This window comes from Nothobranchius furzeri, chromosome 4, assembly GCF_043380555.1.
Source record: "Nothobranchius furzeri strain GRZ-AD chromosome 4, NfurGRZ-RIMD1, whole genome shotgun sequence".
NCBI classification, from domain to species: Eukaryota; Metazoa; Chordata; class Actinopteri; order Cyprinodontiformes; family Nothobranchiidae; genus Nothobranchius; species Nothobranchius furzeri.
This window is the reverse complement of record NC_091744.1, coordinates 15,161,427-15,187,589: the sequence shown is the minus strand read 5'-3', so window position 1 is coordinate 15,187,589 and position 26,163 is coordinate 15,161,427. Positions and strand designations below refer to the sequence as shown.

The window sequence follows — 26,163 nt, the reverse complement described above, 5'->3', positions numbered from 1 at the left end:
TCCTCCTGATTCTACGGAATGACAACTTTGATTAACTAGAAAAACCAGCAAAAAAACGTTTACCTCTCATCCGGACATTTACATCCGCTCACACCACAAACAAGAAAGCCGAAAATATCCGTTATGCAGCGCTGTGGCGACAACAAGTTGTCAATGGTGCTCCAGTCTTGGGTCTTTCATATGGATCCAAACCGTTTATAATGATGACTTTATCAACATACTGGTCCCCAACGTCTTTATTTAACGTATTTCTGTATTTTGTGCATCATTTTCAGGATTTTAACATGTTGTTTAACATTTCATTTCAACCAAATCCACTTCTTCTCTGCGACTTACTGTTTGTTTTCACAGTTTGTTTACACCCGTAAGGCCGCCAACATATCTGCGCACATCTCAGAATTCTATGCGTAATCATGTGTGTTCACAAGCCCTAGTGCTATGCACGACACAACATGTGTTTGCCAGTATTTTTTCCGTTTCCATATATTGTAGTTGCGGTGATAAAACATTTACAAAGATCTTCGTGTAAGAAAAGCAAACCTTGGGTGAAGATTCTTGTGTTTGCTTTAGTTGGATGCTAGCTGGCTAGCTATATAGCTCTGTCTAAAAACAGCAGATCCTCTTTACACAAAGAAAATTCCTACAGTAATTATTCACAAGTTGTGCCAAATAAAACAAAAATATCTCAAACACTAAAGTTCAGATCTGTCATGTTTTTGCATTTTAAAAGAGAGGAGATGAAGCCGAACAGTTTGATGTGTAATATGTGCATGGTATGTAAAAGTTGGGTCACCAAGGAGTAAAACCGATATTGATATTTTCCCGTATTACATTTTAATGTCAATATCGGCCGATAATATTGGTAGACCAATAATTTCGGACATCCCTACTTATTACCTCTAATAACCTTTTAATTCAAAATAAAAGTACTGAGTTGTTTTATACTAAGCTTTGTATTTTCTTAGATTAAAATATCAAAGCAAGCAATTTGGCAATCTTTATCTTTTAGATTTAGCCTTTTTTATTAGCCATTGACAAAAACTCAAGCTCTTGAAAAAGACAAACTGAAATAAAACACAAGTAAGCAGCTCACTCTTTCCATAAATAGAACCAAATAGGAACAACACATAGAAAATGTTGCAGTAATAATTGAAAGCCAGCGTGCTTCTAAGAACTAAAATAAAACACAAATCAAGCTGAACTAATAGAACAATCAAATAAAAATGGGTTACACTTGCAATTACAGGTTGTCGTTAACATGCTAACAGCAACAGAGAGCAATTAATTATTAATGCCGCTAGAATTGGTCCTCAGATATCTAAATGGGACATGCTCAGCCTTCAAATAAATGTAGAGCCACGGATATTTATTGCAGTGCCAGCTACATACATCAGGTTGTGAGTCTGAAGCATAAACAGATGGTGAGTCATTATTATATAAAGTAAAAACAAGTGGGCCCAGGATGGAGGAGCAAAGTGCAGCTGACTGACAATTATGTTGTCAGACAGCCTGAGAAGAGTGAAAAAGGTTCCAGAGAAATCACAAACAGATGTAAACGCAGAAAAGCAGCAAACACGGGGGGTCGTAATGTGTTTCTGAGAACAATAAATACCATCCTGCTTCACCTTTAGCCATCTGAGAGTTGGCTCATTTCAGACCAAATTACCTGTTTCACCTCCTGAGGAACCCCAAGTACTTTGATATCTTTACAAGGCTTAAAATATTCTCTTTATTTTATTCAGAGGCGTCAGAAACATGCGGAGCGGGACGGTACTTACAGTTTAATGTGTTTCCGACAGGGCACGGAGTTCCTCATGCAGGTACCGGTGAGGATGTCCACGTTGTCCACGATCACAAAAGGTTTCTCCTCCAAGGTGACAATAGAAAGGTGGTTTTCATCAGCATCCTCATCCCCGTGGGCGTTGTACCGCGGCCACACGGGGAACATCAAAGACAATGTCCCGTTTTCCCAACGGCCCATCTACACGGGCGAAAACACACACACAAAATCAGGCACAAGCGTCTATATTAAGCATCTGCTTTAAATTTAGCTGCCCCATGTTCGTTTATTACCTTCTCCCATTTCCTTTCACTGTTCAAGACGATGACAACCAATTTGGGGTTGGCCTGGTAACCATCTGGAGTAAAAGATAGATCTCGGCCTTCATTCCACACATGCATCATGTGTCTGAAACACACGGGAAACGGGGGAGTGGGAAGCTGTTGTTTTGCATCTTTCACGGTTTGTGCACAGAAGCAGATTTGAAATAACAAGTTAAACACTCAGTAATCACTGTTACAGTATCCTACTAAAATCAATGCTGTCTTCTCCCACCACATGCATGTGCCAGCTTTAGTGTGTGTGTGTGTGTGTGTGTGTGTGCGTGTGCGTGCGTGTGTGTGTGTGTGAGAGTGGGAGGGGGAGAGTCAGAGGCCGCAGATCTCTCCCATCAACATTCTACATTGATTTCTCAACAGATATATGCCTGAAAGAAAAGTCACTGGTGCACCCAGGCTGCACTCGCTCTCTTACTCACTACAGCCATCCGACCAACACATCCTTCACTGAAACATTTATACACACTAAAACGAAGCAGTAGAAAGGAGAAATGAGGCAGTTTTTTCAGTCATAAGGGATTAAGAATAAACTCACTAAAAAAGAAAGAAAAAAATCTGAAAGTAAGGATGATCTGAGTGTTGAAACACGGGGTAATAGGAAAGACGGGCTGTCTAAGGATGTTTAGAGAATAGGTAAAATCACAAGATGGACACAACATTGTCTCAAATGTCTTTTGTTTTTGGAGGAACAGTTTGATTTATCCAGACATTGTCAAATCTCATGCTGCTGTACATGCTAGAGGAGAGGTGAGCAGAAAACAGCAGGAATGCCTTATTTCCTGATATTTAGATATCTCTCCTCTAATTGGCTAACAGCAACGTGACTCTACCACTGACCGTTTGCTTTGCATTGTCAATATTTTAAGTTTACAAATAACACAAGCCTGAAGGAGTTCTGCTGTGTGATGGAGTTGCTAATGCTAACGGTTAGCTTCGACTAGCCGGGGTGTGCTCTACTCTCTCCTGACTGCAAAAACAACAGCCTTCCACATCGTTAGTCAAGATGGGCGAGTCCATGAATGCTAATTTTCAGTGTGACATCAATCTGACTGGTTTTTCCAATCCTGGCGGCTAATGCAGAAAAAAATAGCAGTAGAAGGATATATTCACATTTACCTTGCATGATCATATTTAAAAAATAGCAAGTAAAAAATAGTTTCTCAGTTAAATTGCTCTTTAATTAAGATAGAAACAAAATTTACTACGCCATAGCTCACTTTTCCTTCTCATATGCCAGCTTTTCTCATGAGCTTTGAAACTAGTCTTGATTTTTAAAAAGCGTTTTTAACTTTCTGAATGTCCTTCAAAACTTTTCCTTCAGATTTTGGATGCATTTCCACTTATTGTATATCCATCTTTTGCACCAGACCATGGGAATACATTGTGCATTTTCTACAGTGATCGGACACTGTATGCAGGCACATATTGGAAGAATCAAAGAATTAAAGAATTGAGATGCATCATCCTCGCTTCTAATATTTTTTTATTAATTTTTTTTTTGGTGACAAAAAAAGATCCTTGTTAATATGAAGGTTTGACAGCCCTAACATGAATGACTCTCAGGTCTTAAAATGGTTATTTATGTCATAACGTCCCCCTTTTTTATATTTTTAACTCATGAGATCAGAGGATCCTTCTGGCATCACATGCAAATACGTGGGAGATGTCAGGACAAAGCTCAGTGATATTAAAGCTTTTGTAACCGATACAGAATGAACCAGCATTTACCTTCACTTCAACAACTCAACGCTTTAACCCAACTAGTGTACTTCATTATTATGTGCAAACAGTTATTAGAATATCATTTAATTTAAATCAAAGCCAGGAGAAGACAGCACTAAGCTCCCTAAATCACTGGTTCTGTTTGTGCATGTTTCTCATAGTCAGCCGGCAGAAACGTACATTTTCATTTATAAACAGTTTCCCTGATTTACTCTGAAACTACCGTGTCGTGATTAGATAATAAGCCCGGCGTCAGTATACATCTTTCCAGTAGTGTCAAATCAGGACATAACGTCAATTTGTGAGACAAAGAAACCAGTTTGTGACTTCTATTAAATGCAAGCAGGGTGCCTACACACAACCTGGATCACTCTGCAAAGTGACCGGACTCAGTTGGAATGTATATATATATATATATATATATATATATATATATATATATATATATATATATATATATATATATATATATATACACATATATATTTTTTTGAGAGCATCGTTGCTGCCCAGAATGAGAGACAGTCCATCCACATCAGTAATTGCAACTGAAGATTAAGCTACAAGTATTAGTTTTCTGTCTTATTTACTCCACATTCTCAGCATGATTTGACCAGCAAAGACAGTAATGCTACATCTGCGTAGAAATATGTCAAGGAATATGGTCAGCACTTTAGAGAAATAGTCATTGCCTTAAATAAGATGGACACAAAGATCAGAGTTAGTCTGGCAGGCAGAATGCACTTGCATGAATCTTGTTCAACGCAGATGGCCAAGTAAACTACTCCTCCATAAAGCTTTGTAGAAATGATTAGAAAAGCAGCAAACATCAAAAGAATAAAAGTGCAAGACCTTCAAAGTAAATGAAGATCTTATATCTTAAATAAAATGTACATGTTCTGCATTTTTTTAACCACTTTAGAGCAAGGGTTAAAGCAGCCATCTTGAACAGCTCTTATTTCTGTGAGCTTACTAGGCACAAGGCCATGAAGGATTCATGCGTAAACTCAAATATTGTGACAGAAAGTCAAGATGCATGAGAGGAATTATGCGAGTGCTGCTTAAGATGCACCCTGCAGGTAAAAAACATGGTAATTACTCTCAAATCAAAAAGGTGGGATTTCATGTTGTCTCATCTGCAGGAGAGTTATTAGAGCCGACAGTGTTGTCGGGCTGTGCGTTCGAGAGGTGCTTCTGCTTTTAAAAAGACTCAGGAACAGGTCTGCTTCTTGTCTCTTTCATGGAACGCTCCACTCGCTGTGAAGCAACTACACAAGAGATCGCAGTCCACGTAGAAGCTGCAAGAATACTAAACAACACACAAATCTGCACAATGCACTGTAACAGAGTCTCCTGGGCTGGGTAACTGAAGCTGCCTTTGTTAGAGAGCTCAATGGTTCTGAGTTATTAGCAACATGTGGAAATAAATATCTATTTTTTTTATTTTTGAAACGTCATCACGGTGCAGCAGGTGATGCCCTTGTCGCAGCTAATCGCCACGGCTGAATACATACAGCGGAAACACTGTTGCAGTCTATTCTGGGAAACTGCTGTCTCCTCCTGTTTCAGACATTTTGTAGAATAAAAGAGGGGAAAACAACTTTTTGATCTGCAGGCATGAGGCTGGTGTGTATTTGAGGCATGTACATCAAGTCAATTCTTCAAATATTTATGTTTGCATGTCATCCAGTGTCTGAGAACATGACAGCTATGCTAAAACTCTGCATTCTGAATAACTGCAGGCTTACTTTGTTGGAAAAACTTAAAGAAGAAGCAATGATTCATTTGGTTCAAATGCACGACTGGAAAATGAAAAAAATAAAAGCTGCTTCTGTGATACTGATGCCATTAGCAGTTAGCTAAAACTAATTCTGGTGTCCACTAAAAAATATTTCATAACAAGTATGGGAGTGACAGCTTTGAGGGTTGTGTCATATACTAGTTACATCAAAAGGAATACAAAGTGATTTGTTAATTTTAAAAATATCAAATAGGTGCCATTGTGGAGTGAAGCTGCGGCAACGGGAGGCCCGGCAGTTTGGGTGGTGTCCTCAAAGTGCAGGATTACACTCTCCTGGTCCTTCCTCTCCACCTTCTGCTGTTCATATTCACACTGCAGCAAGCTGGAATCTAGACTAATGTATGCAGGATTCTGATCACAGTGTTTCCATCTCAGGGTAAGGAAAGCCAAACTGTCAGTTCAGTATCCCAAAACTGCCTTCAGTTGCTTTCTTTACAACAAATAAAGTAACTCTAACTGAAAAGACAAATATAAAAAAATCGACCTTTTTTCTACTGTTTAAGTTGCAATAATATATACCTTAAATATTTTATTGAAGTAATAATGAGAAGACATGGGATTGAAGCCCTAATAGTGAAAATGAAGCCGTGTTCTCTGTTCTAATGAGGTAATTCAGAAGTCATTATGGACAAACAGAGCTGAGCTGCATGACCTTTATGTGTTAGTTTAATATAGACTTCTGAATTTATAATCATGTTTTGGCCACTGGATGCCTCATATCCACAAGGCAGCGACAATATAAGAGCAACAAACAGGAAGCATCGCGGCAAACGTTCCTTACATTTGTTCATGTTCACTATGTAACAAGGTGCATGTGGAATATGATGTGCACATTAATGTGAATGCAGAAAAAGCACAAATGTGCCAGCTACCGCAGGGTAACCAAAATAAGAGAAAGGACAAAACAAGTAAAAGCTGCTGACTTTCAATGTGGGCGTCTATAGAAGGGGTCATGACAATTCATATAATGCACGTTGCAAATGTCCTAAATTTAAAGAAAAAGACCAAATTGACAGGCTAAAGGCAAGGCGGAGCTAGTAATTGTTGATTTTAAAAAGACTAAAACCAATTTATACGACTTTTGATACTCCCATTTTTTTCAGATTAAATAATTGCAAGCAGCAGCTCACGGGGTAGAGCGGGATGTCCAAGGTTCGACCCTGGCTCCCACCAGAGAACGCTGCTTTTGTGTCCTTGGGCAAGACACTAAAGGTTGGTCTATGCTTGACACGCCCGCGAGGTCTGCGTGGCAAAATTGCGTCATTTTAACAACCACGCCCTTCCACTGCGCCTCCGCACGGCCCAAAATTTCCGCACCACGCACCTAGGAAATTTTCTAACCACGCCGTCCGGTCGGATGTGGAAAAACATGGCGGACCGGCAAGAACTAGTATGGCAGAGGTTCGTAAACACAGACATTTGTATGATTCAGCTCTCAGAGATCACCGTGATCAACATGTTGTTAATAATTCTTGGAGAGAAATAGCTCGGACTGTCGGAAAAGACGAGGACGCTGTTAAAAATGCTGGAATGCCATGTTGTAAACAGTAATTTCTACTTCTACTATGGTGTAGTGTTGGATGCATTCCTTAGAGCTCCATGCTGCCCCCTACAGTTTGGGAGAATATTGGCTCACCGCAGAGACAAGCCGCATGAACCATAAACGCTGCAAGTTGCGAAGCGCGTTCCATCCGCGAGCCGCATCACCGCGCGGAAAGTGAATGCATCAAGCATAAACCAAGCTTTAACCAGCCTTGCCTGCTGGTGGTGGTCGGAGAGACCGGCGGCGCCTGTGTTCGGCAGTCTTGCTTCCGCTCCCAGGGTAGCTGTGGCTGCATTGTAGCTCATCATCACCAGTGTGTGATGCGTATGTGAGTGGGTGAATGACTGTGTTGTGAAGCGCCTTGGGGGGTTGTAGAACCCTAAGATGGCGCTTTTCAAACACAGGACATCAACCGTTTACTCAGCAGCACCTCCAGACAGTTTTTGCAGAGGGGCCAGAGAAAACCTTGGGGTGGCAACAGTTTCCTCAGTTATTGTTTCAGATTAGATTTTTTTAGAATTTAAAAACAGTTTAATCTGTTTTTTTGTCATCTCGACAAAATATCCACATAAAATTTTGTGATTTAGACTTTCTTGAAAATACGGAGCCTCAGTGTTACATATATTTTTAAATGATGATTTATTAAATATTTATAATTTAAAATAAATGTATTTTTGGGATTTGCCATTTAGGCTTTGAAGACAAATGTATAGTTTGTGTGAACATGAATGTGTCCAACATGTTGTCCTAGGGTTGCCATGACCTCTCCTGGCCACCCCTTGAGCGCACCAATGACTGTCCCTGCCATATTGACCATGTAATGAAAACTCTAAAGCAATTCAGATATTTTTAGATTAGATCTGTTTTGAGACAGAACTGAGAATATTCAAGCAGCTATCTACAACAGGTAAGATATTAATAGTTCATAACATTTCCCCAGAAAATCCCTACAAAGGATCCAAAACTGCTCCTTTAGTGACATTTACCCCTACTTCACACTGGAAGCATCGGTGGCGTAGAACGGGATCAGAACATCACTGCTTTAATTAGAATCCATTATAGTCTATGGGGTGATTCAAACGCGACGTAGAGATTTTCAGGTGCGTCCCAGAAGCGGCACCGCGCCACTCTGCTGAAAATAGGATCGGGTAATATTTTTGCAATGCGGCGCTTCTGGGCCACAACTATTTCTGCAGTTAACACAGGGCTAGACAGGAAATCACATACGGTTTCTGTGTAACATTCCCGGTAATTTTCGGGAATTGGGCTGCATGGTGGCGCAGTGGTTAGCACTGTTGCCTCGCAGCACGAAGGCTGCAGGTTCGAAACTCGGCTGGGCTGCGACCTTTCAGCGTGGAGTTGCGTGTTCTCCCCATGCATGCGTGGGTTTCCTCCGGGTACTCCGGTTTCCCCCACAGATCACAACATGCCCTACAGGTTATAAATTGTAAGTTGCTTTGGATAAAAGTGTCTGCCAAATAAATAAACATAAACATAATTTTCAAAATAGGAGACTATTGCAGAGATGTGATTTTATATCTATGTAGATTACACCAATACAAGTGGCCTAATGGCTTATTTAATCCCAGAATTGTTTAAAAAGAGCAGAGGTTTGTTTTTCATTGGCTTAAATTCTGTCAGTGGAAAGAAATAACATCATCTATGACATCAAATAGCAATATCAAACGTGATTTCCTTCTTTTTGGTTTAATGGCGGATGGCATAAAGTCGAGGGATTTTGTGAGCTTGTGAGTCCAGCACGGCAGAGAAGTCGCTCCACGGCTGAGATTCTCCCTGTGTAAACTGGCACATCGTGAAAGTCACAAGTAAACCTGTCAGCTGCCGTTCCGCTCCACTGATGCTTCCGGTGTGAAGTCAGGGTTAGTCCAGATGGAACATGTAATCGGTGTAGAAAGATCCTCACGTGAGGCTCAGAGCAGTAAAACCATAAAGTTCTGTCTGATATACAGCTCTTTGTCTCTCAGACAAGCAGACACAATTGACTGAAAAACTGAGCCACCCTTTGCACAAAAGCTGACAGTGTTAAATGTCATTAGACATCACAGAGTTTAACATTGCTGTCATTGCTGCTTCCCTTCTCCACACTTTCCCTCATTAGAACATTAAAGAGTTACGCAAGACTGCTGAACTCGAGCTGCAAAGACAGACTGAGTTATGCAAGTCCCCAGACCTTGATCTCCTTACACACACACACACACACACACACACACACACACACACACACACACACACACACACACACACACACACACACACACACACACACACACACACGCACACACACGCACACACACACACACACACACACACACACCTGCGTAGGGCACTAGGAGGGAGCTTCCCGGGGCTCCTATCTGACGGCTTGCTGAAGCAGCTGCTTTGGGCCTCTGGCAGCTCTCCCTTCTCCTTCAGCATGGAGGTGGCAGCAGAGGAGATGATGCCCACCCCATCCCTCACCCGTGTCTCCAGCGGGTACTCCCAGTCGTCGTAGGACACCGAGATCATACCGAGGGGATACATCTGTGAAGAAAAGACATCTAATAAGCTCCACATATGCTACGCTGCAGGACTGAATTTCACATCTGTTCAGCATTTTTTTAAATTCTTTTGGAGCATCCTTCTGTACTTCTCAAAGGTGTCAAGCAGACATGTTTCTGGTTCCATGTGCTACCCTGAAATATTCCAGAGATGGTGATTACATAAGTGTGACAGACTCTTTGTTCCATGACTCAACAGCTCTCTTCGTCTCTCTGAATCTGTCGATCTGCCCAACAATGCTGTTCTTTCACATTTCAGTTTGGTTTAGAATCAGATCTGAAACACGAACATTCCCATTAAACACGACGACAGATAAAAGAGAAACAGAAATACATTTTTGAGATGCTTTCGAGAAGAGAAGCAAACATGGGATGTAATTCTCTAATGTGAGAAGAATGTGTGAGCTGATGATACAGTGCACCGCAGACGGAGTGCACCTCTTTGTATTATCGTCCATGTGTCAAGTGATTCAAAAATGTGTCACCCTACAGTATTTTCATTCAGCAGCGGAGTATTTCTTCTCTTTTTAGAATAAAACCTGACAGTTTTGATTTTCTATTTAAAATTGAGAACTCACCGCAGGAATTCAGACCTGCAGAAGCCAGCGTGGGTTTATTACTAACACTCACACCTTCGTCCACCTTTAGTTTGGATGTTATATAAATATTTTTTATTCTCTGGGTAAATGCTGTGCTATTTTCCAGATATTTTAATGTTAATACTTGAATTGCTCCACTTTCACGTCCCAGATTTAAGCGGGATTCAGAAAAAGTGACATACTTCAGTAGGTTATAACTTTATCTTAAGTAGAAACCAGGATTATAGAAGCATGTATTGGACTATTGTGACTCTGGAAAGTGTCTGTTTTGATCAAGCCTTTTTCTGATTGGGCTCATAGATGGAGACACATAATTGCAAAAATTGTGCAAAAGAAATTATTTTTAAGGGTTTTGTGTACATGAAACCTTTACATAAATTGTGAAATTTGTCAGAAAATTGTGCAGTTTTTTACTTTTTCAGTGTCAAATTTGATTTTATTTCAGGTTTTCTGCACCTCATCCTCATTTTATTCAAATGTTCTCGGCATGGCTGAACTAGCCTGGTCTACCAGACTCCTCTGTTTAATTCTGCACAGAGAAAGGGTCTGGGAACTCTTCTGTTCAAATAACCCCACCCCCTGAGAATTCTAACTGAGCCAGTCAGCGCCGAGTAGCGTACGTCACACACATCAACATATAAATATGTGACAATGGGTTTCCATAGACTCCAATAATACATTTTTGAAGATAAATGGGAGGTGGCCACCACCGCCATTTTGACCGTGTCACAGGTTCCGTCAAGCCCAGACCATTCCATAAAAGGGAAGAGAGGAGGAGCTGAGGGTGGGGCTGCAAGGCTGGGATCAACTGACGACACCCGGTCGAACTAGCTACAAGCTAACCTGAAGCTAACCCAAAGCTAACACGGAGGTGGGAGCTAAGCTGTTTTTTCTTTTTTTTTTTTTTACCGTGTCCTGTCTGGCTGTGAAGCAAACAGAATTGATGTCTGAATGCTGGTAACAAGCCTTACAGATGTACTCTCAGGTGGAGCATCAAAGCGTCTGCTTTTAATGTCCCACCTGATACTTAAAACTTTATTGTTATTGTTTTTGAATGCGTTGTAATTCCGACCAGGCATGGAGTCAGAGGTGAAAGAGAAAGGAAAAGACAAAAGGTGGGGAGAGGGGGGGTTCCACAAAAATAAATAATAATGAACAAGAGTCTGCTTCTAGACCTGCAGAAAGAGACAAGAAAAAAAGCAACAAAAAAAATAATAATAATATGGGACACAACAGCAATACAACAAGATCAAGCTATCACTGTGTCAACTTGATGAAGAAATATATAATCAACATTGTTTAACTGAACAATCACACGATAATAAATCACAGTGCATTTAGTGCCCACCATAGTCTTAAGACCTGTGTTGAACGTGCCCAAGTCCATACTTTTAAGAGCACCATGTGAGCACCTGTGTGTGTAAACGCGCTTGCTTATGTCAGGTTTCTCTACAAGAGCGTCCAATAGAGAGTGCAAGGGACCACAGACCTGCCCCCCAAAGATGCGTAGGAGACGGGGGGAGCTCCAAGTCCCAGAGATCCAGGCGCTGCCCCAGAACACAGGAACCCCAAGGAGACTGCAACCAGAAAGGCCCCGCCCCCCTCGAGAGGCACAGAGGATCGCCCCTGGGGGGGCACAGCCAGCAGCTGGCACAGTCCTGGGAGACATCAGCAGCAAGCCCTCAGGCCCGCCCGCAGCCTCCCACCCCCTAGCCGGCCGAGCCCGGGACCCAGCGACCCGGGACCCAGTGTCATGACTCCCATCCTTCACCCTCCTCCACTTCCTCATTATACCTTCATTCAGCTCACCTGGTTCCTCTCACCAAGCTCCAGCCAAGCCCTGCTTTCCCCAGCAACCTGTCAGCTTCAATCAGCTCCATTCATTCCACCTGCTCCTGTAATCAGCCTCATCCCATTCACCTGCTTCCCCTGCTATAAAAGAACCAGCCATCCAGTCAACAGATGCCAGATTATTACAGCCTTGCCAGTAGTTCTCCAGCCATCCACCCTGCCTGATCTTTGCCTCTGGACCTTGTTTTTTGCCTGACCCCTGCCTTGCTCTCTGCCTGCCACTTTGACCTTAGTCTGCCTCTGAACCTGCCTCAGCCTTGCCCTCCAGGTACCTCTGCATTAAATAAAGACTTTTTAATATATTTTTACTGTGTTGGCGTCTTCACGGGTCTTCTGAACTCGGTTCTTGACAGAATAATCTGGCCAAAAATCTGACCCAACGCTGACACAGCACTTGGAGTATTTTTTTTCTTTTCTTTTTTCATCGTACCTGTCATGGAGGATCTCATGCTCCTGGAGTTTATGGAGCTAGAGAAGGAGCAGGAGTCACCGTTCTGGGGAACGCGGCTGGCCATCAGGCCAGAGCCATGCAGAGGCTCCACTCCTCTGTCCAGGCCTGCTGCAAACGTCTTGTGCAGCGGGTTCATGACCACGCCGCTCCAGCCTCAAACCCCTCCTGTCAGGTCACGACGGCGGCGGTCCCGGAGGTTTTCTGGAGCTGATAAGAGAGTTAATCCTTCTCCCGTGCTGGTGTCGGCGGGTTCCACGTACGGCACCTCATGTTCTGCTTCTGGACCGGTCCCGACGGAGGAGATTGTTCAGGGGATGATGCAGATGGTCGAGGAGGCTGTGTGGGAGGTCTTTGCCAAGCCAACCTGCCCCCACTTACGTCTGCGGGCGGCTGATAGGTTAAATGTCATCTTCTCCACCCATCCAGAGTTGATAGCGGTCCCAGCACTTGGTAATTACTACCTTTATGTCCGGAGGGTATATGGGTCTGCACTGAAGGATGTCGCCATGGAGGGTCTGACCTGCTGTGAGAGGTGGTCACCTTCCCCAGAACCCTCCAACGTGTCGCATCCTGCTCCGGCGGTGGTCCCGGTGGACGCATCGCATCCTGCTCCGGCGGTGGTCCCGGTGGACGCATCGCATCCTGCTCCGGCGGTGGTCCCGGTGGACGCATCGCACCCTGCTCTGGCGGTGGTCTCTGAGGACGCATCGCACCCTGCTCTGGCGGTGGTCCGGGAGGACGTATCGCACCCTGCTCTGGCGGTGGTCCGGGAGGACGCATCGCACCCTGCTCTGGCGGTGGTCCGGGAGGACGCATCGCACCCTGCTCTGGCGGTGGTCCGGGAGGACGCATCGCACCCTGCTCTGGCGGTGGTCTCGGAGGACGCATTGCACCCTGCTCTGGCGGTGGTCTCGGAGGACGCATCGCACCCTGCTCTGGCGGTGGTCTCGGAGGACGCATCGCATCCTGCCCTGGCGGTGGTCTCGGAGGACGCATCGCATCCTGCCCTGGCGGTGGTCCGGGAGGACGCATCGCATCCTGCTTTGGCGGTGGTCCGGGAGGACGCATCGCATCCTGCTCTGGCGGTGGTCCGGGAGGACGCATCGCATCCTGCTCTGGCGGTGGTCCGGGAGGACGCATCGCATCCTGCTCTGGCGGTGGTCCGGGAGGACGCATCGCATCTTGCTTCGACGGATGAGGTCCAAGAGGCCCTGGCCCAGCCTGTCCAAGGGGCTCCGGCCCAGCCTGTCCAAGGGGCTCCGGTGAAACCTTTCCACGAGCCTCCAGTCCAAGGGTCGACACCTCCAGGCTCTGAAGAGGACCTCTCCTGCCCCTGCTCTGAAGAGGACCTCTCCTGCCCCTGCTCTGAAGAGGACCTCTCCTGCTCTCAAGTTCCCCAGTCTCTAGTTCCCCAGTCTCTAGTTCCCCAGCCTCTAGTTCCCCAGTCTCTAGTGTCTGTGTCCCCTCTTAGTCGTAGTCCACTTTCCCCTCTTAGTCGTAGTCCACTTTCCCCTCTTAGTCGTAGTCCAGTGTCCCCTCTTAGTCGTAGTCCAGAGTCCCCTCTTAGTCGTAGTCCAGAGTCCCCTCTTAGTCGTAGTCCAGAGTCCCCTCTTAGTCGTAGTCCAGAGTCCCCTCTTAGTCGTAGTCCAGAGTCCCCTCTTAGTCATAGTCCAGAGTCCCCTCTTAGTCGTAGTCCAGAGTCCCCTCTTAGTCGTAGTCCAGAGTCCCCTCTTAGTCGTAGTCCAGAGTCCCCTCTTAGTCGTAGTCCAGAGTCCCCTCTTAGTCGTAGTCCAGAGTCCCCTCTTAGTCTTGGTCCAGTGTCTCCTCGTAGTCTTAGTCGTGGTCCAGTGTCCCCTCGTAGTCTTAGTCGTGGTCCAGTCTCCCCTCGTAGTCTTAGTCGTGGTCCAGTGTCCCCTCGTAGTCTTAGTCATGGTCCAGTGTCCCCTCGTAGTCTTAGTCGTGGTCCAGTGTCCCCTCGTAGTCTTAGTCGTGGTCCAGTGTCCCCTCGTAGTCTTAGTCTTAGTCTTGGTCCAGTGTCCTCTGTCACCACACTCCCACGGTCCCGGCTCCTGGTTCCCCGTCGCCGGCCCCCCAGACTCCCACGGTCCCGGCTCCTGGTTCCCCGTCGCCGGCCCCCCAGACTCCCACGGTCCCGGCTCCTGGTTCCCCGTCGCCGGCCCCCCCGACTCCCACGGTCCCGGCTCCTGGTTCCCCGTCGCCGGCCCCCCAGACTCCCACGGTCCCGGCTCCTGGTTCCCCGTCGCCGGCCCCCCAGACTCCCACTGTCTCGGCTCCTGGTTCCCCGTCGCCGACCCCCCAGACTCCCACTGTCTCGGCTCCTGGTTCCCCGTCGCCGGCCCCCCAGACCCTTCCGGCCCTCCTTCCTGGTCCCCCTACTCCCGCCCTGCTCTGGCCCTCCTTCCTGGTCCCCCTCCTCCCACCCTGCTCTGGTTTCCTGTGGGCGTCTGGTATCCGCCCTTGAGGGGGGGGGGGGGGGGGGGGTTCTGTCATGACTCCCATCCTTCACCCTCCTCCACTTCCTCATTATACCTTCATTCAGCTCACCTGGTTCCTCTCACCAAGCTCCAGCCAAGCCCTGCTTTCCCCAGCAACCTGTCAGCTTCATTCAGCTCCATTCATTCAACCTGCTCCTGTAATCAGCCTCATCCCATTCACCTGCTTCCCCTGCTATAAAAGAACCAGCCATCCAGTCAACAGATGCCAGATTATTACAGCCTTGCCAGTAGTTCTCCAGCCATCCACCCTGCCTGATCTTTGCCTCTGGACCTTGTTTTTTGCCTGACCCCTGCCTTGCTCTCTGCCTGCCACTTTGACCTTAGCCTGCCTCTGAACCTGCCTCAGCCTTGCCCTCCAGGTACCTCTGCATTAAATAAAGACTTTTTAATATATTTTTACTGTGTTGGCGTCTTCACGGGTCTTCTGAACTCGGTTCTTGACACCCAGGGGCGACCACCCCCGCCGGGGACCCAGCAGAGCCCAGGGACCCAGACCCCACCAGGCCGCCACCGGGAATGATCAGGCAGATGCCAAAAATCTTAAACCCCCTGACCCGGGAGCCACGGACACTCAGGCAGACCAAGGCACTACACCCCACACCAGGTGTGGCAGGGGGAGGGGGGACGAAGATCTATATCATCAAAAGAAGTCCCAGGAGAGGGGAGGAGTCAAAGGCCCCACCTGACATATACAGTCATACACAAACACAGTCACACGCTCCCTCCCTCATGCTCACACATGCACATACAACCAAAGACTTACAAAAATGCACGCCGGACATCCACTCATGCTCCCCATACACACCCTATTCACTCTGGTCCCGGTACTGCTGCACACTGGGTACAACCATTACCGGTTCCCAGAGTTTGACCCTTTCTGCTGGGGTGCTGATGAGCAGGCTCCCCCGCCCAACGCTGAGTACAGCAACCTACCACCCCAGACCCCAACCAGATGGCCAGATCTCCCTCCTAGCCTCCAGCCCCAGGAAGCCAAGCAACAACAGAGGTGTGCTAAGACCCCTAGTCTCCCTCCGCCTGCTCCATTATAGTGTTAGTGTGTGTTAATGAGGTGTATTCCATGGCTGTGGTGAGCGGGCAGTGTGGGCATTGTCCGGCCTATGCCAGCTGATGCCACCGCACCACCCCACTTGCACCCACAGCCCTCGGTGTCTAAGTGCAGTTTAAAATTGGAAGTGGGCACCGGCACTCGGGAGGAGGCTGAGAAATCCCCCTGCCAAGTGCCGTTGAATGTGCTCACTCCCAAGGCTCTAAGTGTGTGTTTGCGTGGAATGTCGTCGGTGGAAGTGTTTAATGTGCAAATAAAATTGGGGGGCAGGTTGCCACAGGAATGCGGAAATGGGGTCCATACCCGCACTCCCTGACTTGCCCACCCCCCAAGGTCCTATGTGCATTTTTGTGTGAAGATGTGAGGGAGCAGGAGGAGAGAAATATGCGGGGATGGGGAGGAATGGCTGGTTGGGCTTAGCCCTCCAGGGAGCCATCTCCCCCACTGGCCCCAATAGGCACCTCTGTTGTCAAATTGCCACCCAGGGCTAATCTAACAGAGGTAGCAACCTAGCTACAACCGGAGTTAACTGTGAACAACACCAGAGTTTCTGAGTCAGAGCTACGCCGGGCTGACCGCTGGGTAAAACCGGGTGGAACACAGAGGTCTCCGAGACCTCCACAAGCCGGCAGCCGCACAGCAGACAAGCGCCGCTGCAATCTGAGATGCGCAGAGCTGCGGGGAGAACCACAAGCCGATAGTGGGAACCCAGCTCCACCAACATGCTATATTTCAACCCATTTTCTAAAGTGCAGCATTATGTTAAATTCACTGGGTTTTACCCTATTACATTTAAATTTCATGGTTAAACAGTACATGTTAAAATCTAAGCTCAGCTCGGCAGTGACCTAAAATACATAAATATAATTTTACTTACCGAAAAAAATGAAGTGGAGACTCCTTGGACGCTCTATTAGTGCAATTAATGCCACAGCAAGTCATTTTGTCCAACAATTGCACAAAAAATATCCAAACAAGAATACACACACACAGAGACTCAAAATCCTGGAACAGTTTCCAAGCCAGACCGAGGCTCTACTGAGGCCTTTCCACGGAGCTAGCTCTGTGGTCACGTGGGTCTGATGCTCATTAACTATGCAGAATTTTAGGCTTTAAATACACTTAAACAGAAGAGTGAGAAAAAATTTGCCCCCCTCAGAGTTGTCATGTGTAAATTAGATAATTTAAACAAAAAACATGTTTTGGTACCAGGCAGTAAACATGTTTATTTCTGCTGTGAAATTGGTATTTTTAACATGGGAGTCAATGAGGATTTGCTCGCTTCTGACACCAGCCCCCAGTGGATGAGGGTGGAACTGCAATTTTTGGTACTTCCGGGATGGCCTCAATTTTTCACCCGCATTGTGGGGGCTTGGTCACACACCATAACTCTGAGTTTGTGGAACATGGCGACTGAAGCGGAGTTTGTTGCAGCTCTTTCCTCTGTTCTAAATGACTTGGACACGCCTTTAAACAACAACAAGTAGAAGCGCTAAAAGCCTTTCTTCTAAAGAAAGATGTTTGCGCTGTCGCCAGACACCATTTTTGACTACAGCTAACAAACTACAGCGTCGCAGACGTCTCACACACAGCGACGCTCAATTTCTCATGAACAATGAAGACAGCGGCGGAGCTTGCTGCGGCTCTTTCCTCTGTTCTAAATGACTTGAATGTCTTTAAAACCACAACAAGTAGAAGTGTTCAAAGCCTTTCTTCTAAAAGAATAAAAGATGTTTGTGTTGTTGCCAGAAGCCATTTTTTACTACAGCTAAAAAAGTACAGCATTGTACAGTTGGCATTTTCGTCTTTTTTCTGATTGGTTATTTTTGAGCTGCCTAGTCCCGCCCCTCATGCGCCTCTCTGCCTGTGAGTTTCCAGACTCTTTCTCTGCAGAATTAAACAGAGGACGAGTCTGGCAGGCCAGGCTATGGCTGAACTGCACTGCGGCCGCGTCTCGGCCAGGTCTCCAGCTGGTTCAGCCACTCAAGAGCCGGTTTGAAACGATACGGCTCAGAGCCGCTTGCTTCTTTCTAAGCATAGAAAATAAAACAACCTCCCTTTTTTCTAGTGAACAAGGAGGTTAGAAATGCTACTGCTTGCTGCTATTTTTCTGTCTGCTCCTCAGACTGAGCCATGTGTGTGTGTGTGTGCTTGTTAGCAGGTCCGTTCTCGTAGGGGGAGACTATTGAGAGCATGTGGGAGTTGGGGTGTGTGGGGGTGTCAGTGACTGCGTCAGCACTGCGCTATTGGTCCACCAGATGACACCTCCTTTTGTCAGACAGGAAGTGTGGGTAGAGTAAGGCTCTGCTAGGAGAGCAACTTACTCTTTAAGCTTGAGAGTTACTTTGTTTGTGTTGAGGACAAATTATGTAAACTGTAAATATATTTTCTCAGCACCTTTTACACTTTTGATGTCACATTATTTAACCTCCATGTGTCACTGATGATGAAATGTGTCCTGTCAGATAATTCTCTCACATCAGCCCTTTTTCACTGATTACAACTAGATTTTAGTGGCTGAAATGTCTCTCAGATACTCCCTACAAAGCCTGAAACACATTCCAGCACATTTTACAGCATATTATTTTAGAAGAACGGATACTGCAGCTCTGATTAGCGGCACTATGGCTCATTCTGTCCCTCCTGATTACTGCTGTTAGTTGGTCTTTTCCCTTTATCTTTTTCCCTTTTGAAGTCTCAAAATCAGACCTTTTAGTCTGATTGTGGAGTCCTGCTGCAGATGCACATCTATCCTGCCAGTGCTGGTAGAGCACTCACATTCACTCAGATTTTTAACAGTAATTTGATGTATTTTAGCTTGTGCATCAGAAATTAATGCATATTTGTTTGCTGATAATTTTAGTTTTTTTTTCTAACTTTCCCGCTCTCCTTGTTTTATATTCTCCATAAGAGGAAAAGCCCCCACTTATCAACTTGCAAAAAAAAAAAAAAAAAAAAAAAAAAAAAAAAAAAAGCAACAATTCAGAGGGATGCAGTTATGAATTACTTGACATTTAGGTAATGCACATTGCTGTCCTTGTTTCTGTTGAGCACAAAATTTTAATTATTTTCTTGCAGGTCTATGGTTGTACCATACAGATAATTTACATGGGTGATATTTAGATAATATTTGCATGTGATGGTATTCAACAGCCTGGTTTAGGGCAAAGCAGATGTTAGGTGGAGGAAATGTGAATAAAACAAAGGCAGTGTTTACCGTGACTGCTGCAGAATTCAAACAAAGAATAATAGTTGCTATCATTAATACTATAATACCCGTGCTTCTTTAAAGACCAAGTTCACTTGTTTCTACAACACAATTGTGTGCTCTCTGGAATAAATGAATGTCCTGTGAGTTGATCTCTGTGAGGAAAAAAACTTCTGCAGGAGTTGAGCTTCAGGCTTTTGGAGTCTTAATTCCTGATATTCAGATACACTACAATATGTTATAGCAATAAATTTGTCGTAGTAATACAACACACTGCTTTAATATAAGCATATTTAATAACTTTAAGTCCTACAAGAAGCCCTAAACTCAATTCAAAATTCAAAAGTGGTTTATTAAAAGCTAGAATTCTGCTCCAGCTTACCTTGAAGAAAATATGTAGCTGTTTGTGCTTTGAATGATGATCTATTATGTTCAGCAGAATACATTTTACAGTCATTACTTTATATTTTTATGCGAATACAGTACATGCATCTATAACCCAGTTTATCTGGCGTCTATAGCAACTAATTAAAAAGATATTTTCAGTAAAACTGTACGGTTCATCACAGTAGATAAATAAGTGTTAATGATGAAAAAAATGAACACGAAACTTGTACAACATGTATAATAGCATTTTAATAAAGCATTTTACCAACATTATGTTTAGTCATTACATATGCACAAATAAGCTGAATCATTAATTATGAGAAATGTACTCAAGACCTAATGAAACTCTTTTGAATAACTTTATTTTGAGTATTATTAAAATAAAATGTGTCTGTGGGTTAAATTTTGAAATGACAAATTTTAGGGTTGGATAAAAATTTAAAATGTAATTTTACATCTCTATATTTTTTGTTTAGTTCAATATTTCTATATGTACAAAAATAGTATTTTAACAATCCCTTTCTAGGTTGATTATCTTACATGATTGGCTGCGCTGCATATAGCAATCGTTCTGAGGGAGGAATCAGAATTACGGCTTCCCCAAAGACGCAGAGAGAAGAAGAAAATGGTTGGCTCCAGTCAGCAGGAGCAACCTCACCATGAACAGAGATCACAATAACAAAAAGCTGTGTGCAGTGAGTTTAACGTGCACTCTCAAATGTTTTCTATCAAGGCTCTACATGTTCTGCTCTCAACTGCACAAGGCTGCAATTAAACTGTTAAATGTGGCAGGAAATAAACTAATACACCACTCTACAGGCACATTTTGAGGAGGGACAGTTTACTAAGACTAGGCAAGGCAAGGTGAGACTCAGGGCTGATGCTGTGTTTGTTCATCGCCCTGAACCAAGGAGGAGGAGGGACCCCGCAGTGAGAAGTACAGCAGAACCACTGCATGTTGATCCACTGACCAGTGACCACACATATTGTACTCAAGTAAACTGTGGTATGAATCTTTTGAAATATTAAGACATTTTTATTTATTTTATTTTAAAATTATTCTTTATTCTAACAGTGCCATTATAAATACAGAGAATAAGGAAAGCAGCAGCAGCAGTGAGGCAAATGAGATGAGGGAAAGTGTGGGGGGACATGAGATGGTATCAGGAGAGAGGGACATCCCAGGAAGCCATGAGGAGCCGGAATCAGGGCCAGTGTTATGCCCCTTCCTGAAGGTCTAGGAGGATGAGGGGACTAACACAGGAACATAGGTGTACGAGAGTGTGTGTGGATAAATAACGAGGTGGTGAGCGTAAAACCAAAAGGATTTATTAACAAAGGGGTGTCCGTGTCTGAACGTCAAAATAGGGCTGAATGATAATGGTGATTAAACAAAGGTGGAAACTGAAAACATAAGCAATAACGGCTTAAGAAAATGGCTTTCTGCCAAACGTAAATCACAACCACCTAACTGAAAATATACCTGGCTCAAAAGTCCAATGGGGAAAAAAGCCACCAACCTAAATAAACTGACGTTCTGTCAGATAAATCCTTCTAATGAGGATAATTAAGCCAAATCCCTATTGACAAACCCTTAGCAAATGCCTTAAAAGTTAGCTGTAGCAGTGAGTGTAAACAGAGCTCAGGAGAAATTCAGACTATTTCTGGATCTCCGCAGAAACAACCAGAAATGATACAGGAAAGATTTAGCCTTAGCAAGAAGTGTCAATGAACTCGGGAGAATAACAGACTAATTCTGGATCTCCTGACTGTCTGCTTCGCTCCTCTTTTAAGTCCTGGGAGCTGCTTCATCGCTGATTCAGATCAGCTGCGGTCTTCTCTGGCGTGCCTCTCTCCGAGGTCCTGAACTGGTGCTGGGGCGCTGGAGAGAGTGAGCAAGCCGTTTCTGGCGCTGTCCCTGTTGCTGAATCCTTGGCAGTGGGTACAACAGGCTCAGGTAGAGATGAGAAGATGGACTGAGGGGACAAGGTTCGTCACAGCCAGGAGGAGAAAGGAACAGGCGATGCAACCAGGGAACCCAGCTGGAAAACCTAAGGGAGGAAACAGAAAGTAAAAAAGGCATGAAAAACACAAGAGGCATTAAATGGAATAAACAGACAATCAAAAAGGCCGTACAACTCTGTTTTTCAGTGGGTTCAACAGGCTACAGGTTTCTTCAGGACACGAGTATCCCTCTGCCTGGTGTTAGAACCCTGCAAAGACAAATGCAGCCCATTAACTGGAACCAGGTGTGTTAGGAGAGGTGTGTGACGTGCTCAGTTTGGATGTTAAAAATCTGACAGAGATGGAAAGAGAGTGTGTGCTTACTGTGGATGAGATGGCAATCACTCCAGGCGTGCATCACTCCATCACAGACCCAACTGGGTTTTGCCACCAGCGTTGTTCCTGGTCAGCTCTCCGCTCAGCCACTATGAAAACATGAAGATGGACACACAACACAGTTTAACCTTTAATGGTTACATAAGATCTTTGTTTTAGTAACTCTTTGACATTTATTTATTGACAATTGTGTTATTGTTAATTCTTATTTCTTGTCATTCCTTAATAACAAAATTGCAAATGCTAATATTATAAAGCAAGTGGAAATGAGCAGTTTTATGGAAAATGTCTCATTTTTAAAAGTTAATTGACTACTATTCTTGAAATATCTTTATTTTATTCTCATTACTTGAGTACACAAAACAGAACAACATATCTTACGTTCGTTATCCTGTTTGTCTCATGCTTCAGCAGTTTGTTGCAGTCAGCGTTATTAACTGAAAAATATTAAATAATTACTTTTCTTCACAATCACATTTTCTTTATTATTGGTCTCTCCATTTGTGCTTCCATTTCTGATGCATGTTCGTGTTGATACAAATTATTGTACAAAAATTCCCAAATTAAACTAATAATGTAAAAAGTTTATAACCTTTTTCAAACTGTGGGGAATATTTTTAAAACGTAGAATCAAACAAACTGAAATAAATCAATCTACAGCTCGACAAGCTTGTCTAAACCCTCCTGCTTACAATCAACAAGCTGCACACAATTAGCTCATTAAAGGTTATCTAGCTAAAACTGGCAACATAAAATATCATCCTTGGCTTATTTTGGTACGAAGCGGTTAGCTAACGCTTCACAATGCAAGAAAATGATGACATTTCATCAACTTACCGGAGAAAATCCTTCCGAAACACCGAAAATGAACTGCGGTCAATGCAGCAGTGGGGGCTGTTTGGAACTATTCGAAGCTACATGAACCACGTGACTCCCGCATTCCAGTTTTTCCATAGAAGTCTATTGGAGTGTCACAACTCTCTCTTTCTACAGCTCTGCCCTGTTGCAAGAAAAGATGGGCGAGTCCATGAATGTGAATTTTGAATGTGAGGTAGATGTGACTGGTTTTTCTAATCCGAGAGTTTCCCCGTCTGTGCTTTATCGCGGCTAATGCAGGAAATAGGGGTTGAGAATTATTTTCACTTTAGCCTGCATGCTAAACTCAGAGTGACTGCTCATATTTAAAAAATAACAAATAAAAACAGATTCTCAGTGAACTTGGTCTTTAACTTTTTCTTTCTCTAACTTGTTGAGCTTGTTATAGCCATGGCACCAGTTTTTAAAAGAGAGAGAAATTCAGGTCAAGAAGTGGATGAACTACAAAAGCCTGCAATCACAAACATTCCTTGTCCTGTCAAACCACCTGAAAGTGGCCACCTGTTACTACTTGGGGGACTGTACTACCTCAGGGGTAAAGTCTGGGTTTCCAGTGGTGAGGCTTGACACAATCCAGATGTAACCAGCTCCTATCAGACCTAACGACCGAGCTTCCTCCAGGATATATCTGTCAAAGAGAGGAGACAGATTTACAGCTGAAACCTGGCAGGGTATGACACAAACAGCACAGGAAAATGAAATACACTCACACAGCCTCATCCTTGGAGCAGTACAGCAGTATAACAGGGCTCTGTATCCTCTTGAGGGCTATGTGTGATTTGGAGTTGGGGTCGCCGTCTACAGCTTCTAACGTCACCACACTCTGCAGGTCCCAGCGCACAAAGCTGTAACAACACACCGTTAAACAACACAAAGTAGTGAATCTTTTCAGCAGCTGGAAATTACGGTTAAAAGATGAAAACAATGTTTGTATTCACACCTGTGATCCACCGTCACCCTCAGAGTAGTGATGAAAGCCTGATAACCGGGGAACTTGGAGGTTACGATGGAAAAAACATGCCAGTCGTACTCCTCCATGATGGCAAGCATGAGCAGAGCCTCCTGCTGCAGAGCCGCGCCAAACTGGAAGAAAGTGGACTTCTCGTCCTGCAAAGACATGGAGAGCCCAAAAAGCCCCAGATCAAATTCAAGAACTTTCACTTTGACATTCGGGTGGATTGTAAGAAGAAGCGAGACGCTGGGAGTGTGTGTGTTAAAGAGAAGAGAGATGAAACGATACAGAGAGAGTGAGAGATTCTGTCAACAAGTGAGACCAGGCTGCAAGGGTGCAGAAGACACGGGGGGGCAAACGGTCAGAGATAACAGCCTCATAACTCACAGGCTTCATTCACTTTAGCGCTCAGTGGCTGACATTACAAACAGCAATGCTTTATCTTGAACGGTAACTGAATAAACCTCATACCGGCAGACACACGTAAAAGAGCCATGGCAACCTGACCAAAAGGAGCAAATGCTGCCAAGATGTGGAATCGTTTTCCTCTCTGTCTCCCTGGAACTTACGGGGCGTTCTTTTAAACTGTGAATCTAAATGTTCACAATTTCACAGCATTAATTCAGAAGGCTCCCTGTTCAGCTAAATCATTTAGTCTACGCAACAGGAGAAAAAAGGAAGGCAAGTGTGAGGAAGCGGCGTCGGCGGCGAGCGCCACAAAAACCAAAGCAGCTATTAAAATGAATGAAACCCAAAATGAGTGTGAAATAAGTTGCTAATAATTGCAGACTTTGTTCGCATGAAGTGTCATCTGAGCAACACAGCCAGGACTTCCTACCATAGGAAAAAAAAAAAAGAGAGGGAGTGGGAGCAGTGGCGCCCCCAGAAAAAAATTCATAGGGGGGCCAGGGAAAATGTATGGTAGCTCATATTGTAACTCTGGGAGAGTTTGGCCTGTGGCTGTACAATGCATTCATTTTTATTAAAAAAAAAATAAATGCATCCAACACATTTATCTCAAATTTGAGAAACAGAAACATTTAAGAAAACATTTTTTCTAATTCTTATTTGCATCATTATTTCAACATTTATTTATTTCGAATTTTGTAAGTTTAATGCACGTTGCTGTTTTCACTAAGTATCCACAAACAGTATGATTTTATTTAGAAATGACGAGTAGCAGTGATCTACACACACCTGTTTCAATTATGATGTATTTATTTACTCATTAATTATACATTTTTAAAGGGTATTACACTTATTTATTAATTAAAAAAGATAATTGTATGATTTGTGCGAACATGAATATGATTCATTAAAATAGGAGGTATTCCCTGCAGGGCCAGCAACTTTCTAGGCCACCCCTAGGGGGCACAGCTGAGCAGGAGGGATATTTTAGAGAGAAACCTTGCCGACCCTTTCCACCAGGTGCGTATGTTTTGCGTATGCATCGCGTAACGTCCACAAAACATAGTACACAACAATTAGCCACTGTCATAATGAATGGGCGTGTTTCACCCACCACACTTGTTCAGTTTTTGAAGCGTTCTAGAAGCGTTGCTTGCAGTTCGAGTCAGATTTTTTTTCATGCTGCACTTAAACAAGAAAGGAGTGTAAAACATCTGGAAATTTTCAAAATAAAAGTCAGGTACAGATTTACATTTGCTTAGTAAAAAAAGTACATCATTACCTGTGAAACCTCTGATGTTTCAGTGAGAAACAGTTTTACAGTAGACCTTTCTAGATGCACGCTATCGTCTTTCTCCTAGAAGTTATTACGTGAACTGACAAAATCACATGCAGTTTTGCAACTAAATACTGATTTTGTGAACTGATGCGAACCAGACGCGTGGAATGCTTTTGCTGCCGTTTTGCGTCTCAAACGCTCATCAGCAGCTATTACGTTATGCACCGCTTACACATCCAGTAGAAAGGTAGGGAAATCCACATCCTCCTGAATCACTAATATCAGCTCGGACACCCTTAATTACAGGACACCTTGTAACACACAAGTTCAAATCCTAACAAACAAATGTGGAGAATCAATATCCTGTCTGTTTCCTCTACAAGATTTAACTCCCTTCCCGTCTCCACAGAGCTAAAAATGTGGGAAAAGGGTGAAATTGCGCTTCAGAAAAATCCATCTCACTGTTTTCATGGATGTAGCTGCGATTG

General features: G+C 44.2%; 1 protein-coding gene across 1 annotated transcript in view; it reads right to left on the bottom strand.

The window, feature by feature from the left end:
• Positions 1-26,163, bottom strand: part of grin2ab (glutamate receptor, ionotropic, N-methyl D-aspartate 2A, b) — a 198,550-nt gene that overhangs the window by 39,941 nt on the left and 132,446 nt on the right. Inside the window, exons 5-10 of the mRNA XM_015964736.3 lie at positions 23,977-24,143; positions 23,747-23,881; positions 23,565-23,664; positions 9,520-9,725; positions 2,074-2,188; positions 1,779-1,981 (exon numbers count right to left, since the gene is read on the bottom strand). Of these exons, the coding sequence (XP_015820222.1) occupies positions 1,779-1,981; positions 2,074-2,188; positions 9,520-9,725; positions 23,565-23,664; positions 23,747-23,881; positions 23,977-24,143 (926 nt within the window). The remainder of the gene's footprint in view (positions 1-1,778; positions 1,982-2,073; positions 2,189-9,519; positions 9,726-23,564; positions 23,665-23,746; positions 23,882-23,976; positions 24,144-26,163) is intronic.